This window comes from Phragmites australis, chromosome 10 (genome assembly GCF_958298935.1).
Source record: "Phragmites australis chromosome 10, lpPhrAust1.1, whole genome shotgun sequence".
Classification (NCBI taxonomy): Eukaryota; Viridiplantae; Streptophyta; class Magnoliopsida; order Poales; family Poaceae; genus Phragmites; species Phragmites australis.
Genome location: NC_084930.1, coordinates 31,155,320 through 31,170,842, shown reverse-complemented (window position 1 = coordinate 31,170,842; position 15,523 = coordinate 31,155,320). Strand labels below are relative to the sequence as shown.

Below are 15,523 nucleotides of genomic sequence, written 5' to 3'. Positions count from 1 at the left end.
CTCGGTCTTTCGTAAACCAAAAGGAAAATCGTAGGTGATTTTTTCAGTGATGCCCTTCCTCTTTCAGTCGCCGCTCGAATGGCATTCATTGCTTGTGCTGAACACAGGCCACCAAGAATTGACCCTCCTTTCTCGATCGATGGCCATCAAAGGCTTTTCGAAGCTGAAGAAAAAAAAATGTAACCTCAGCTCTGACCGGTCTTTTCTTAGAGAAGATCTTAACTGCAATATGAAACATTGAACCCAAATGCAAGTTGATGTCGAATGTAAGCAGAGATCAATTCAGTCACGCTCCGAGTTTGTTTAGCTCAATCTTCTTCTTAACTTGTCCATTTCGGCTTCATTCTCGAGAGATGTTAAACATATATATAAAATTTGTAATTTTTAATGTAAATAAATATTATATGAGTTTAAACATAATTAATTATTTTATTCGCACTAATATAATCATCGATATTTAAGTAAGTACTTCGCTCCCCCCACATAAATAAATGTGCTAATGCAATTGAGAAAAACACCTAATTTTTTTTTTCATAAGCACCTCCTCTAATCACCTTATTACGCATGCTCTAATACTACATATTGATACAATTGTTCCATGGATTCTCATCGCGAAAAATGTTAGGCGGCTGTGATCGCGCTCATCGAGAAAATTCGTATCCAGCCCCTCGTGCCAAGATCACTCGATCCTAGCCGTTAACCTTACATCAGACGGCCTCTGCCATACTCCATCGCTCACCCAATCGTCCACGCACACTTGTCAGCACACCGCACCTCCTGACCCATATATAGACCGCACCCGAGGTCGAGCCATCCCTGATTCCTCTCACGCACTCCGCACCAAGCAAAGCGACCAACCCACCCACCGCACCACACCGTCACATCTCGTTCGCTCTAGCTGTTCGTGGTCCCACAGGTCAGCCAGCCACCAGCCCACCAGCCATGTGCGGCGGCGCCATCCTCTCCGACATCATCCCGCCGCCGCGGCGGGTCTCCGCTGGCCACCTCTGGCCGGAGAAGAAGAAGCCGAGGAGGGCCGGCGAGGGGAGGAGGCCCCGGCGCGGGCCCGAGGATGAGGAGGTGTTCGAGGTGGAGGACGAGAAGGACTTCGAGGCCGACTTCGAGGGGTTCGAGGTGGAGTCCGGGGAGTCGGAGCTCGAGTCCGACGACGAGATCAAGCCCTTCGCCGCCCCCAGGAGCGGGGTCGCCAGAGGTAAAGGACTCGGCTCGGCGTCGATCTGGGTGGGGTTCGTAGAGGGAAAGATGGGCGATTTCGTTGGTACGTCGGCAGAGAGATGGGATTTTTGGGCCACTGATTCGGAGATTCGTACGATTGCTTGGATTCGTTTGGGATTTCCGAGGTAGATTTGGGTTCTTAGGTGGGTTGTTGCTTGGACTGGGGAGAAGTGAGAAGCTAAATTCACACAGCTGGTAAAATTTTCCTCCGATTTGCTTCGACAAGTTGTAGTAGTAATTTTCTGTTTCTTCGACAGGAGTTTAATTTCTGCAAAGTTTTCCTCCAGTTCTTCATTAATGCAGTGAGTCCTTGTTGTCATGCAATGGACCACTATGAGTGAGAATACCCGACCGTTGGCTCTGGCGACTGCGGGGGCGACCTAGGAGCCCTCCGCCGGCTCTCCGGCCCCTCACTGCCAATAGTCCTCTCCCCTCTGCAGCCCCACTCCAGCCATCTCCGTTTGAAGGCCCGCCAAGACGCTCGCGGGCACCGCTGCCGCCGCGACGCGGCCCTAGCCGCGCAGGCGTGAGACCTCACCGCCACCAAGAGCTCGTCACCTGTCCCGTCCGTGATACTGCTCCGGCTCCCTTGTCAAGTACCTCCACACGGTGCCGCACGAGTCCTTGCCACTGGAGACGCCAGATCCGCGGAAGCTGACCGCCGGAGACGCCCTTGAGGCGCCGGATCCGAGGGGGTTCAACGTTGTACACGCCGGATCTGTGTGGGAGAGGTCGCTCCATTCCTGTCGCTCCGCACGTCACTGCTACACCACATCCCACGGCCAGCTGTTGATCCATATGACCCCCTTCGCCAAGACACCTGAGGACCGCCGCCGCTTGGTGATTGGAGCGCAGCGAGATGACCTGAAGAGGAGGCTCCTGCCGGTTGTGGCTGTCCCCTCTGCCAGCTTACTCCGTCTCAGGCTCTCAACACTGGTCCTCTTCATCTCCGTCCACCTGGAGGTAGGCAAGCTCGCTCCAAGCCCGTCGTCCGCCATCCGTGGGAACCCGTCGCTGGTCGCTGCCCTCGCTCAAGCACGTGCCACCCTTGTCAAGTTTCGATGCCGCCCACGCTGCCAGAGGCCAGCCACAATCATCTCCTCTGCCGGGTCCCCACCACTGATCTAGATGGGTTGATCTAAGGGCCCCGACTGCTGCTCTGGCACGACAGGCAAACTAGTTCCCCCGCCGTCGCCGGGGTTCCTCATGGGGTCCTCGGCGTCCCTCGAGCTGTAGGTGGTGCCTCTGCCTCCGTCGTTGTCTCCCCTATTGTTGCCACCAATGCCGCTGCCTCCACCTTCATCGGCGCTACACACCAATTCCGTCAGGGCGCCGTGGGTGTTGGTGGGCTCAAAGGGTCACCCTAGACGGGATCCATCTCCGCATCACACCGGGCAATCGTTGCCTGTGCTCACAGCACAATCGGAATGCAACCTCACTTTCAAAAAGTGGGCCCAGGGCAGATGTTACCGCTGCCTTGCACGCGACAAGTCAGCTCCTGCCAGGACGTCTTCTATTGTATCTGCTGTCGGCGCCTTGGGCATCGGGAGCGACAATACCGCTTTCGGTCCATTACTCCTCTTGGCCCACACGGCCCCTCCCTATCCGCCCAACCTCACCATTCACAGCCAGCTCGGAGCTGGGTGGAAATCGTGGCTACGATTCTGCAGCGTAGATGTCGCTCCTCGTCGCCGGTTTCACCTTGACTCTTTGCTAGGTGTGGCAAGGACGACGACTCTGTCTGCTGCGACAGGGGGATATGTGCGGATGCTGCTGCCATGCCCCTCAGGACTCGACCGCACTGGACCTTCAGTCCGTGCTTGCGCCTGTGGTGCAGTCACTACTCTTTGAGCTCCAACAGTTGATTGCAACCTCCTTGGAGGAAGGGATGCACCCTCACAGGGGTGAGGCTTCTACCATTAAGCTGTGGCTGGCACGTGTGGCCAACCAACTGGAGCGCGCGGAGCCGTCTAATGACGACCCCTCCTATGACGATATGGTTGGCCTCTTTGGTCCTTGCTCTCTAGTTCGGCACTCTGACCCTATCATTCTTTTCTTCGCTCGTGGCAATTTGCACGCCTCCCAGAGACTCCTTGCATGTGGCCGTTGCGGACTCGGACGGTCGAGAGTTTTCCGTCGTTAGTAAGGTGGATAAGGAGTAGACCACCTCCGTTGCACAAAAGCATCAATCCACTCATTAATCAGTCACAGAAGCACCAAGATCCACCCATAGAGCGAACGTTGCTCCAAGTTGTTACCCATGTCGACCCTTTGGTCACCATTGCGGATGGTGTTGCCCAATCGATTATTGAGGAGAGGTCGGGGCCCATGGTCGACCCTGGGTTGCAGCCCCAAGCTCATGCCGCCAAGGTGGAAGATGGGTCGACCACAACGCATGTGGCCACAACCCCTCCAGATTGCGAGCAGCACACGATGGCTCCGTTCCTCCCTGCACTTGAGCCAGAGACCCTGGAGTACTACTGTGACTACTCAAGGATTGAGTTTCAATAGCTAGAGGTGGTGTCCCCGATTTATGAGCAACTATTTGAAGCTTACCTCCTCTCGCTAGCAACCGCCACCACCATGTTTGAGCCGGAGACTCCGGAATACTATTTGGACTTTCGTGTTGCGCCTATTTCAGACTCCTCTAAAGTGCCTGAATGTTCACCATTCGCGGGGGTCGAGGATCCCCCTTCCACTCCACCGCGACCTATACCGTTGATGGCGACACTGGTAAGACACAGGCGAAGGATGTATGATAGGTCGACGGTCCGTCGAAGTGCTCGTCTTGCCTTGAAGTACCTGACCAAGTTTGATAGATCACTTCCCCCACCATCGGAGGTGCTCTCTCGGATCATTTCGGTCGTCGGCCTTCAAGCTTATGTGGGGCAATGAGTCGTCGATCTTGCGAGTTGCTCGGGAGCGGTGCCAGTGCGGTTCTTCTTTTGTTGGCGCTTGTAGTTACTTTGGCTGTAGTTTGTTGTGTTGTCAGCGCTGACGATGTAGTTGTCTTTTTCCTTTTTTTCTCATGTACGTAACCTCCCAGGGCTACTTGTATTTACTCTTGCTTTATTTAATGAAATTGGCATTGTCTTGTGCTTGTCATGAATGATTGGTGCTATGTCGATCCTTAGATTAGCAGAACATCCATAATTATTTCCCCTATTGTAGTTTGGCTCCTCAGTTACCTATTACTAACCATGAATCTCGTGAGTACTCCTTTTGATGGTTTTTTTTCCTTAAATTGTTATCTTAGATCATAATTTTAGCTTAGTCCTGAAAATCCCCCCCTCAGCCACGCTTAGGTGATGGGGTGCTTCTGTTAACCTGTCCAGATTTTATCAGATCTATGTTCTTTCTTCATGTTAATATTTAAATTAGCCTACCTTCATGCTTAAATTTACCTTTGCCTGAGGAAAAAAAGACAACATTGGATGCCAAACTGGCCAAAGTGAAGCTTGATATTTCTGAATGAAGATGGGGCCGTTGGACCACTTGCTCTGAAGAATTTTTTTAGTCTGCATATTAATTTGGTGACCAGTTTAGTAGAGTTTATATGCTGTAACACACCATTAATGATTCAATTCTAAGTCTATATTTTGATCTACTAGCATACTTTCAATCTTTCATGGAGTGGTGGATGTCTTATGTTGATCTCACTCCTTGCTTCAGATGGATTAAATACAACTGCAGCTGCTGTTGATGGCCCTGCTGCGAGATCAGCTAAAAGGAAGAGAAAGAACCAATTCAGGGGTATCCGCCGACGCCCGTGGGGTAAATGGGCTGCTGAAATCAGAGATCCGCGCAAAGGTGTTCGTGTCTGGCTTGGCACTTTCAACTCTCCTGAAGAAGCTGCCAGAGCCTATGATGCTGAGGCACGCAGGATTCGTGGCAAGAAGGCCAAAGTCAACTTCCCAGATGAGGCTCCAATGGCTTCTCAGAAGCGCCACGCTGAGCCTACTTCTGTGAAGGTGCCCAAGTTGGACGCAGAAGAGAAGCCGATTATCAAGCCAGCAGTCAACAACATGACCAACTCAAATGCGTATTCCTACCCTGTTGTTGACTACACCTTACATGAGCCAGCTGTGCAGATTCAAAACATGTCTTATGTTCCTGGGATGAATCTTGTTCCTCTCACGCAGGAGCCTTTCATGAATCTATCCTCTGATCAAGGGAGCAACTCTTTCAGTTGCTCGGACTTCAGCCTGGAGAATGACATCAGGACCCCTGACATTACATCTGTGCTTGCACCTGTTCCCACCTTGACAGAGGCTGATGAGACTGAATTCCTCCAGAGCACCAATAATGCTACTGTACCTCCTGTGATGGGCAATGCTAGCGTTGATCTTGACTTAGAACCATATATGAATTTCCTGATGGACAGTGGTTCAGATGAATCAATGAACACCCTTTTGAGCTGTGACGGATCCCAGGATGTGGTCAGCAACATGGACCTTTGGAGCTTTGATGACATGCACTTTTCTGCTGGTTTCTTCTGAGGTTCTGAGGCCTAGCGATTGGTGTATGTACATAGGGACAAAGGGTAAGCATATTCAGTCATGTAGATCGGCTCTTTGTGTTGCTTGCAATTTCCATTCCTTTGATTCTTTTCTTTCCACCGTGTTACAGGAATAAATATTCCGGAGATGAAGAAGCGCTCGTGTCAAGCGCCTACTGGCGTGCGGCAGCGATGTTAGTATATGCTTAGTGCGCAGTTGCTTTGTTAAGTACTCGTTGGAAATAGACATTTACCTTATTTGACTATCTATCCATGACAACTATTATGAGTCTGGATCATCGTATTCTGCTTCTACCTTTTCTGCCATTTTAATGTCTATGAACATCGTGAATCTGTAGACAATGTGTTATGCGTGTATTGTTATAAATTTGGGTGTTGTTTGCTGTCCAACGAGAAAGATTCATCGTGCGCTTCTTGACTGAAGTTGTTCTCATCAAATACTGAATGCTGGTAGAGGATATGGAAGAAAAATGAGCGCACCATCCTTGCGGGATGACTGCGTGTTCGAACTCTATGAAACAGCAGTCAAAGTCTGTAGACAAAATTAGTTCATCGATGATGGCCAGCATCGAAAACGAATCAATTATAATCAATCTAGCTATAGATGTACCTCGTAAATGCATCATGCGAACATTGTGATATCTTCTATGTTAAAGTGGTTACTTAGAATCGAACCTCGTCAAACAAAAGAGAGAGAGGTTACCTGGAAAAATAAAAAAAGAGAATGGCTCGAAAGCTCTGTTACCTTGTCCATGGCACGTAGTGTCTCCTAGTAAGCCACATCACATGGAATTCACCATAGTAAGATGACCAAAAGGACCAACGGCGCGCAAATTCTACTAGTAGCAGTATGCTGGGCAAATGGCACTTCCAGTTCGCTCTACTGTTCTCACGAAATGCCGCTACGGTCCAGCTGGAGTACTGCCAGTAGCGCGTGGAAAACCAATCGATCGCCCCTGCAATGAGATGGCACTGGCAGACGGCAGGAGTCGGCCCGGTGATCCTTTCGCTAGTAGCAGCACCGGCCGTGCAGGCTCAGTGAAATCAAACCAAGCCGCACACGGGCAATCACATGCTGTGACTACTGCTGTCTACGTATGGATGGGCGTGAAGCATTTTAGTTCAATTCAATCAGCTAGTTAGTTATTTTGACTAGATCAAAATGATTAATTAGTTAATTAAATTATACTAGAGTGGATGTACGAATATCCATGGGTGTTCTACGTCCATCCCTATTCTACAGTGACGCGGCAATGCTCCCATAACCTCGTGCGCCATACATGCTCGCTCCAATTTCCAAACATCCACTGATCCAACTGCCCAAGATATTGAATCGAGCATGCTTGCTCTGTGGACACACGAGCTTATGGGATCAAGCAGTTTATTGAATCTAATTTATACGCATGCTTTGTTCTGCGGACACACGGCTCTGAACCTTCACATCCAGTAACATCCTGTGTATAATAATTACTTACCTTAAGCAGTTTATTGAATCGAGCCAAACATTAATTCGACCTACATGTATTTATCTAGACATTATGTGAAGGTTCCAAATTTAAGGTCTTGTCAAGGTGAATATATGACTCTAAAGGTAGCTTGGCTTTCTATGTATACCTGTGTTTCGATGACACTAGCTAATCAAGTTAAACATGACATGTAGATTGCAAGGATTCGTCATATAAACTACAAGAATAATGTTGATGTGCACAGGGAATTAAGGCGCTAGATGATAGGTGGAGTGTGAGAACTGGAATTGCAATAAAGCAAATAAATGAAAAATCAAAATGAAAAAGGGTGACAAAAAAAAAACTCTTTGCGATTTTCGATCACCATTCCGACGTGACATTTCGTCCAATAAACAGTTGGTACACGAACGGACACCCTTGACGTGTACTTGGAATAGCTCGATTCCATGGCTATATGCAGTGTGGAAAATCTTGAGAATAATTGCTCCTGACGTTGTACTCCACCAGCAAGTCTTGAGCTGACTGCACAGCAGGTGCAAGGACTTGTGCGCTATCCGACGGCAACTCAATCAATCGGATGGCGCATCCGTGATCCGTCAGGCACTCAGCCGCGGCCCCGACCTCCCCTCACCATTGCGAAGCACCACCAAACACCGAGGGGATCGGGATCGGCGGCGCCGCGATCTTGCCGCACGGCGGATATTCACTGTGTCCAACGACAACGACCAGCCATATATCGTTGCGTCACGCAGCCGTGCCGGGCAGGGGCGCCGCCGGTGAAAACCGTGGTGCGCCGGCCAGGCGTCGCACCAAACTTTCCACGTTTTCACCCACCGCTCCATTGGCATCGCGGGCAGCGGCGCCGATGTCCCCCTGCCGCGCGCGCGCGCGCGCGCATCTGTCACAAGCAGACTCATCACAGTGGCAGTCCTTCGCGCGCTCGATGGATCGCCGAGCCACCGAAAGCCTCGTCGATTTGGGCGCCGTGCGCGCTGTGCTTTCGCGGCCTGTTTGATTGCAGCGATGATCCAGATCGTTATGGTAGCTTTCGTGGGTGGACACGAGGGAGACGGCGACTGGCACTGTGGCAGGCAGGTTCTGTTTCCCTTCCATTTTTCCAACTTTCAAGGGGACTCGAGGATGGATCTGTATTCCTATCTGGTCTAAGGCTCTCCTTTGAGCCTCTTGGATTCTGCTGTTACCTCTCTATGCCCAACTTGGTAGCAAGCTGCTTTGGCATGTGCCAGATGCTCCGAAATTTGCAGTGGACGCATCCACGGACAAGGGAACGGCTGAAGCGCTGAGCAGCCAGCCAGCCACCAGTCGGCAGCTCAACCTTCGTAGCCAGGCAGCGCTGTGAGCCTGTGACAGTAGCCTAGTGATCCAAGACTGACGTTCTTGGCCGTTGTACTAGTGCAGCTGCAAGTGTGGTCGTTGTAGGTGACTTGAAACATGGATGGATGATGGATCATCGTCGTGCGCAAAATTAATATCTGTACTGCTCAGCCACTGATATTGATCATTCACTTGATGAAAGCTGATACATGCACAACCCAACTGCCAAAGAGATTTTGAGCGCGCAGGGCATGATTGGCTGGTTCATGCATGCAAGTTATTGCACACATACGAACAAGAGTACTTGGACATTTTGCATCGTTTTTAGATTGTCTAAAACCATTTTGTAGCTGACATGCCCCCTTCGCTGAACACCTAGCCTCTAACCAGAACCCAAATTAATGGCCGTCAGGAACTCTTGTTACCAGTGGCGGACCCAGTGCCAGAGTATTGGGTAGGCACCCGATTAGATTTTTTATTTTTTTCGGTTTTCTTTGGACAAACCGTGGGCTAGATCACATACTGAATCAAACTTGGATCAGATCTCAGGGTAGTCTCAGGCCCGCCTAGACTACCCTCTGGATCCGCCACTGCTTCTTACCATCACCCTTCCTCCTCCTCCGTAGCCATGATCACTCCAAGGTTTGGCACCAGGAAGGCAGCCTTCAGGTTCAGCGCTTCTGCACATGCTGCAGTTCTTCATCATACCACTACTTTGCTGCTGCAACAGACAAGAAGGTAGCTACACACACAAAGGTATGGAGTAATACATGATCAAGGAGGTAAGTATATAGACTCTTCTAAATATTTTCTCTTAGAATCGGTAGGTGTTCTGCTAAGGTTATGAATTGAGACTGTCGGACCCCACCTTTGGATCACCTTATCCACACTGTATTAGTAGCTGATACATATAATTTCAACAAGAATGAATATTATAGACATAGTTCGAAATTATACCTGAATTAAAGCCTTATGATGCAGCAGAATCTTAACGGGCACATCCTAGGTCCTAGAGGCAACTTGGGTGTGGACGAAATGTCATGCCCCGAATACGGGCCTACGCGACAGCCACCACATAATTATGGATTAAAAACCCATAACCATGTTAAGGCAAAAATAAAAATACTCAAATAAAATCAATAGTTTACATAGCAACTAGCGAAAGCTTTATTTATATGAGAAGTCATAATTTATATGGTTAAGTGTCTGATTATACAACTTATTTTGATGTAAATAAAATATTAAACACTACACTATTGATATATTCCAAAATTTCCCACGCATAGCATCTAGTTATCGATGTCTTGATCATGAGCTTGAGATTTTGCATTTAACAACTAAGACAAGTATGAGTATAAAATACTTAGCAAGATAAATACATTATACGTATAAATAATCTTAAATTATTCTAATATCAAAATTTCATTATTTATTTAACTCTGCAGAGATTGTCTAATCACTAATATCATGTTGTGTTTTGAACCACGATGGGCCTTGAGCTTTTTCTATGGACAGTCCCAAATGATACTTTCAATGCACGTGCCATACTCTAGAAATACAAGCATTAATTAAAATGTAACACCAAGCTGTAATATTAATAGATAAAAATACGTCATAAAGGGAAATAAATATTGAAATATAAACAAACAATAAGTCTGATATAAATATAATGTAAATAAGATGGGTGTCAACGCAGCTTGCCTCTTACTAAGAAAACCAAAATTCCCTCATTGACTAGTGATATAGTGCCTTAGCCCTGATATAAAATTTTGGCAGAATCGACACTTGAAAACAGATATATATATCTCAGCCGAAAGACTTGGACTATAACTCGACAGAATACCCGCACTATAGTTTAATTATAGGCTATAGCACCCTAATGGTAATATATAGGTAGCTTTAGACTAATACTAATATGAGAGTGTATGTGTATATGCGTATACGTGTGTGAGTATGTGTGTGAAGAAGACTTGAGAGCTGGTGTGTGTATGTAGAGCTGTTGGCTCAATGGTTCTATCTATATATGTAGGAAACTTGGTTGTCACGGTAATTATTTTGGCTGCTAGTTAGCTGTTTTCTTGTCGTGCCCATCAAGTTCGTGGCATGAACATTATCCACCCCTTGTGCTCACGTCAAGCAACTCAGATTGTCATGTTCTAAATTCTGTAATCGCGTAATTAAGCTTAATCATATATCATTAGTGTCATAATTAAATTTAAGAAAAAATATTTTGGCATACTTAGTACTTCGTTTTGAGTCAATTGGATAAGAGGAAGAAATTTGGGACAGAAAAAAAATGAAATTCACAGTTAAAATGGACCCCTTTTCTCCAACACGTGGGCCCCACAAGTGACCCTACCATCCCAACCACCAAAAGGGACGGCACCACCTGCTCCCTCTCTCTCCTCCCTCACTCCCCATGCCTCCCACCCAGCAGCATAGCAGCTGCTGCTGCCCCCTTTCCCCTCTCAAGCTCTCTCACCCTCCCTTGATTTTTCTCACTCTAGAGGTAAGGCCGTGGTGCGCATGTGGTACCATTGCGATCACGAGCTTGTAAGTTATCCATCCCTCCAATTCGTTTTCGTTTTTCCAAAGGATTCAAGCCGATTTTGGTGTCTTTTGGTGTTTAGGGTTGAAACGTGAGGAACACTGGATTTCTTCGTTTCTCGGGCGATTTCCACCATCACCCGACGAGCACCCAACTCCACAACCATCTTGGGTAAGTCCCTTAGGTTTCTCATGGCAAGAATGCATGATTTAGTTGGTCAATTTTGAGTTTGGAGCTTAGGTTATGAAGTTATGGTGTTCTTGAGCTTTGGGGTGAATTAAAGGATTTGAATGAGTTTTGAGTTAGGAATCGAGTTGCCAGGTTAATGAGTGAATTCTAGACCCCATGAACTATCCCAAATATATTTTACTTTGGCTTGGAGAGGCTCTCAAATCAAACCGGCCAATTTTTACTCTCAAAATGGCTGTTCTGGAGTAACCCGGAGTATCCAGATCAACCCGGAGTATCCGGGCAGCCCCAGGTAAAAATGACAAAGAACCCCCTCCTAGAGGTTCACTCGGAGACTCCGCCACCTGGAGTATCCGGATCAACCCGAAGTATCTGGGTGGTCCTAGCTGAAGATGACAGAGGACCCCGCCCGGAGGGTCACCCGGAGACTCCGGAACCCGAAGTGTCCGGCCCAACCTGGATAATCCGGATTTGCTGTTCGTCAGACTTTTTCCTTTGTGCTGATAGCTTGTAAAATTCATAGCTAATTCATACGAGCTCCAAAAATTATGAAACTAATTTTGTTGGCTTCATAATAACCTCCTCTACCTGTTAAAAAATGTCCCCATCCATTAAATAGTTAATTAAATTTCTGAGATTAATTAATTAGGTTGAGACTTCATTAATTCACCATTAATTCTCTACAAGTCCAAAATTAACGAAACCAATTTTGCTAGTCTCCTTATGACTTGTTCTAGCTAGGAATAATATTTTCATGCTTTATATGGCATATTTTATAGCAATTCATCATATGTATATTGTAGCATGCATTATTGCATTTCCCTCGTACTCATCGTTGCATGCGCTTTTCTTTAGTGAACAAGGAGCCGGAGCGTGATACGACCGTGGTTGAAGACGACTCTAATCTTCCGAATTACTACGAGTGTTGCATTGGTAATTATAGGCAGCCACCTGAGTAGCAAGGCAAGCAACTAAGCATATTGCACATTTGTTCAATTGAATGAAGTCTAAAATTGATAAACTATGCTTATGTATGTTTGCACGTGTCGAGTCGAGATCGGGTACAAGTAGGTAGATCCTATGTTGAATGCATTACTTCTACCTTGAATTGTTGTTCATCCTTTCCTTGTCGCTTTGAGTATGTTGTTGGTGTCTAGATTATAAGTTAAATCGAAATGCTTAGTAATGCATAGGTCATTCGGTAGAAGTAGAGCGATGAATTGTTTCATCGTTTGCGAGCATAGGCGTTAATGATGGTTGTATGAGTGGTGAGTATGAGACGAGACGTGGGCGGTGCTAGAAGGTGTTTATCCTGCCCGGATGTGGAGTTCCCCTGGGTAGGTCGGAAGAGAAAACCGGACACTGTAGACCAGTTGCATCGTTTAAGCATCGATCGTCGGTGTAGTCGGCTTTAGCACTTACTGTACTCACCACATGCTGATCTAATGGTAAGGCGAGCCGAATACCTTTGTAGTTGTGGTCATTTGGGGCCTGGATATCGACGGTGTGAGCGGGTGGGCTTAGAGTGGTATTAGTTTTTCTTCGGGAGTAGTTCTAGTACTACCGCGCCAAATGATGCATGTTTCAAATGATCGAGGCTTATTGGGAAAGGTTGACGTGAGTACCCCTTGTGTGCACTTTAGCGGGTGGCACAAAACATATGGTCCTCGTGTCATGTGGGTTTAGGAGTATCCCCTGCAGGGTGTAAAAATATTTCGAAATGCTGCGCTCTCGGTCATGATCATGCTTCTGTCCATTTGCATAGGTCGTAGAGTTTTTGCTTGTGTTTGATGGTTGGATATGTGGGAGATGGTTGAGTTGGTTTTTGTTACTCATATGTTCTTATGGTTCTAGTTATTTATGTTCAGTTGGTTATGGCAGGGTAGAGTTATGTTGTTGTTGGTTAAATTAGTTGCTCACACATATGTGTCCAGGTTGCTTACCGCTTATGTTTAACTTAACCATAAGACTTTTTCTTGCTAATGGCTCAATGCATAATTCTGAGAGTCGAGCTATGTATATGTGCTCTATATGGTTTAAGTCTTACGAGTACCTTCGTACTCATGCCTGTGTTTTCAGGTGCTGCTGGTGAGGAAGAGCTGGTGTTTAGCTACTTCGTACCTGCCGATCAGGGTGGGGCAAGAGTAGTTCATCCTACTCTCGGAGGTCGTGATTTTGGGGTTAGCCTAAGGGCATGTGGCTCCACTCTCTTTTGTTGTATAAGTTTATGTTCCACTGCGTAGTTGTTACCTTTTGATATAAATTGTTGAAAATGGTTTAATGTTAAAGACTTGTAATATAAATGTTAATTACTTGCTCTTTCTTAAGCTATGTTGTGATGCTAAATATTGGAAGGCATGTGTTTCGATCTTGGGCATAAAACACGTGTTGGGACTACCGAGATGATATTTTGGTTAATCATCGAGATTTTAATTATGAATAATGATCCTCCTGGTGATTAATTATAATATTATTTGGACGGTTCCTCACAGTGTGGTATCAGAGCTTGGTTTAATTAAGTAGCCTAAACATAATTAGAACGTTGTTTAGTAAGTGGTTAACTTCACTAAGCAACTCACTAAAATTTCTTTTGTGCATCTTCTTGCAAATATGTATGAACCTGCTATATTATGTCTCTAAGTTTAACGTATGTAGTTGTGATGCTTGATAGGGTGAGATGCATTTGAGAAAGATACGTGTAGTTTAGAAGCGAGCATACTTTCATGTTTCATTGTTCATTTTTCATCATGCCTTTGAACATGCATTTTCATCAGTATATAGTATACGCATCCAAGTAAGCAAGATCTGACATAGTAAGGTAGCATTAGTTGGAGTTTGATTTTTCACCTATGTCGGAATTTAACCTTCGCCTTTCTTCATTCTCATCGTCACAACGGGATGAGAACCCGTGACAGTTTGGGAGATCTTCCAAGGGTTCTAATGAGAATAACCCGCCTCCACCGCCGAGCATGGCGGAGGTGTTTATGCAAATCGAGCAAAACCGTCAAGCTCATACGGCGCTTCTCGAAACTCTCGTGCGTAACACGGCCCCTTAAGGAGGAGGTGAGGCCGGACGCGGAGATGACTTCTCGGATTTTCTTTGGACTCAGCCGCCTACCTTCACGTGGACTGAGGATCCTATGGATGCCGACCACTAGCTCCAGACTATCGAGCAGAAGCTCACCCTCCTCAGATGTGAAGATCACGAGAGGGCGCTCTTCGCTGCTAATCAGCTTCAAAGCCCGGCAGACGCGTGGTGGTCCAACTATTTGACCATGCACCCTGCCAATCATCGGGTGTCTTGGGTGGAGTTCCATCAGGCATTCCAGGATTTCTACATTCCTCAGCTGCACGATCTTTCCTGAAGTAAACTCTAGATCTACTATGCCAACACCATGATCAGAAGTATGAGACTCATTTTCCATCAAGACGGAAGAATATCGAGTGACTTGATAAGAAGAGAACATTTAAATGTCAGCACATACGTGAACATTAGCCCCAGTATCAATCAACTAAATGGTAGACTGATTCACTGAAAGCACAATAGTTAAATTACCATACTCATTAGCTCCATCTCCAGTATTGTCAATGGTCATGTTGACAGACTTGATGTTCTTTCCTTGATTAACCTTCTTCCCTTTGTAGTATTGGTAATCTTTAGCCCAATGGCTAACCTCACTGCACACGAAATAAGATTTATCATCTTCTTCTTGAAGTTGGTGGTTTGTTTGACCTTGTTATTTTTCCCTTTGAACTTGCTATTAGAGGACTGTTGCACCACATTTGCGCTAGACTGTCCATCGCCTCCTTTATTATGCGTATTCCTAGCCCGAGCTTTCTCCTCAATATCAAGAGACGCGATCAGACTCTCAACAGAGATTTTTTGTCTCTTGTGTTTTAGAGCAATAGCAAAAAAAATTGTCTCCATGGGGGAGGCAATTTGGCAATGATGCCTCCAACCACAAACTTGTCGAGTAATGCACACTTCATGAGTTCAAGTTCTTTTACAATGCAATGAATCTCATGAGCCTGCTTGACTACCAACCGATTATCGACTATCTTGTAGTCATGATAATGTTCCATGACATACAGTTCACTGTTTGCATCTGATACACCAAATTTTGTATTAAGTGTGTTTCGCAACTTATTTGCGTCCTTTATATGCATGTACATATCATAGAGACGATCGACAAGAGCGCTAAGAACACATCCTACAAAGAGTGTGTTGGC

At 46.4% G+C, this 15,523-nt stretch overlaps 1 protein-coding gene across 1 annotated transcript; it reads left to right on the top strand.

Moving 5' to 3' along the window:
- The first annotated feature begins 803 nt into the window (after window positions 1–803).
- LOC133930706 (ethylene-responsive transcription factor 1-like) lies at window positions 804–6,145 on the top strand. Its single transcript, XM_062377421.1, has 3 exons — window positions 804–1,213; window positions 4,909–5,779; window positions 5,866–6,145. The coding sequence occupies exons 1-2, from the start codon at window positions 943–945 to the stop codon at window positions 5,733–5,735; spliced, it is 1,098 nt and encodes a 365-aa protein (XP_062233405.1). The 5' UTR covers window positions 804–942; the 3' UTR covers window positions 5,736–5,779; window positions 5,866–6,145.
- Window positions 6,146–15,523: the final 9,378 nt, after the last annotated feature.

Bases quoted from the DNA above. Each gene is read 5' to 3' on its own strand.
- LOC133930706 (XM_062377421.1), top strand. From the start codon at position 943: ATGTGCGGCGGCGCCATCCTCTCCGACATCATCCCGCCGCCGCGGCGG. The intron at 1,214-4,908 runs GTAAAGGACTCG...TCCTTGCTTCAG, and splicing joins CAGGAGCGGGGTCGCCAGAG to ATGGATTAAATACAACTGCA.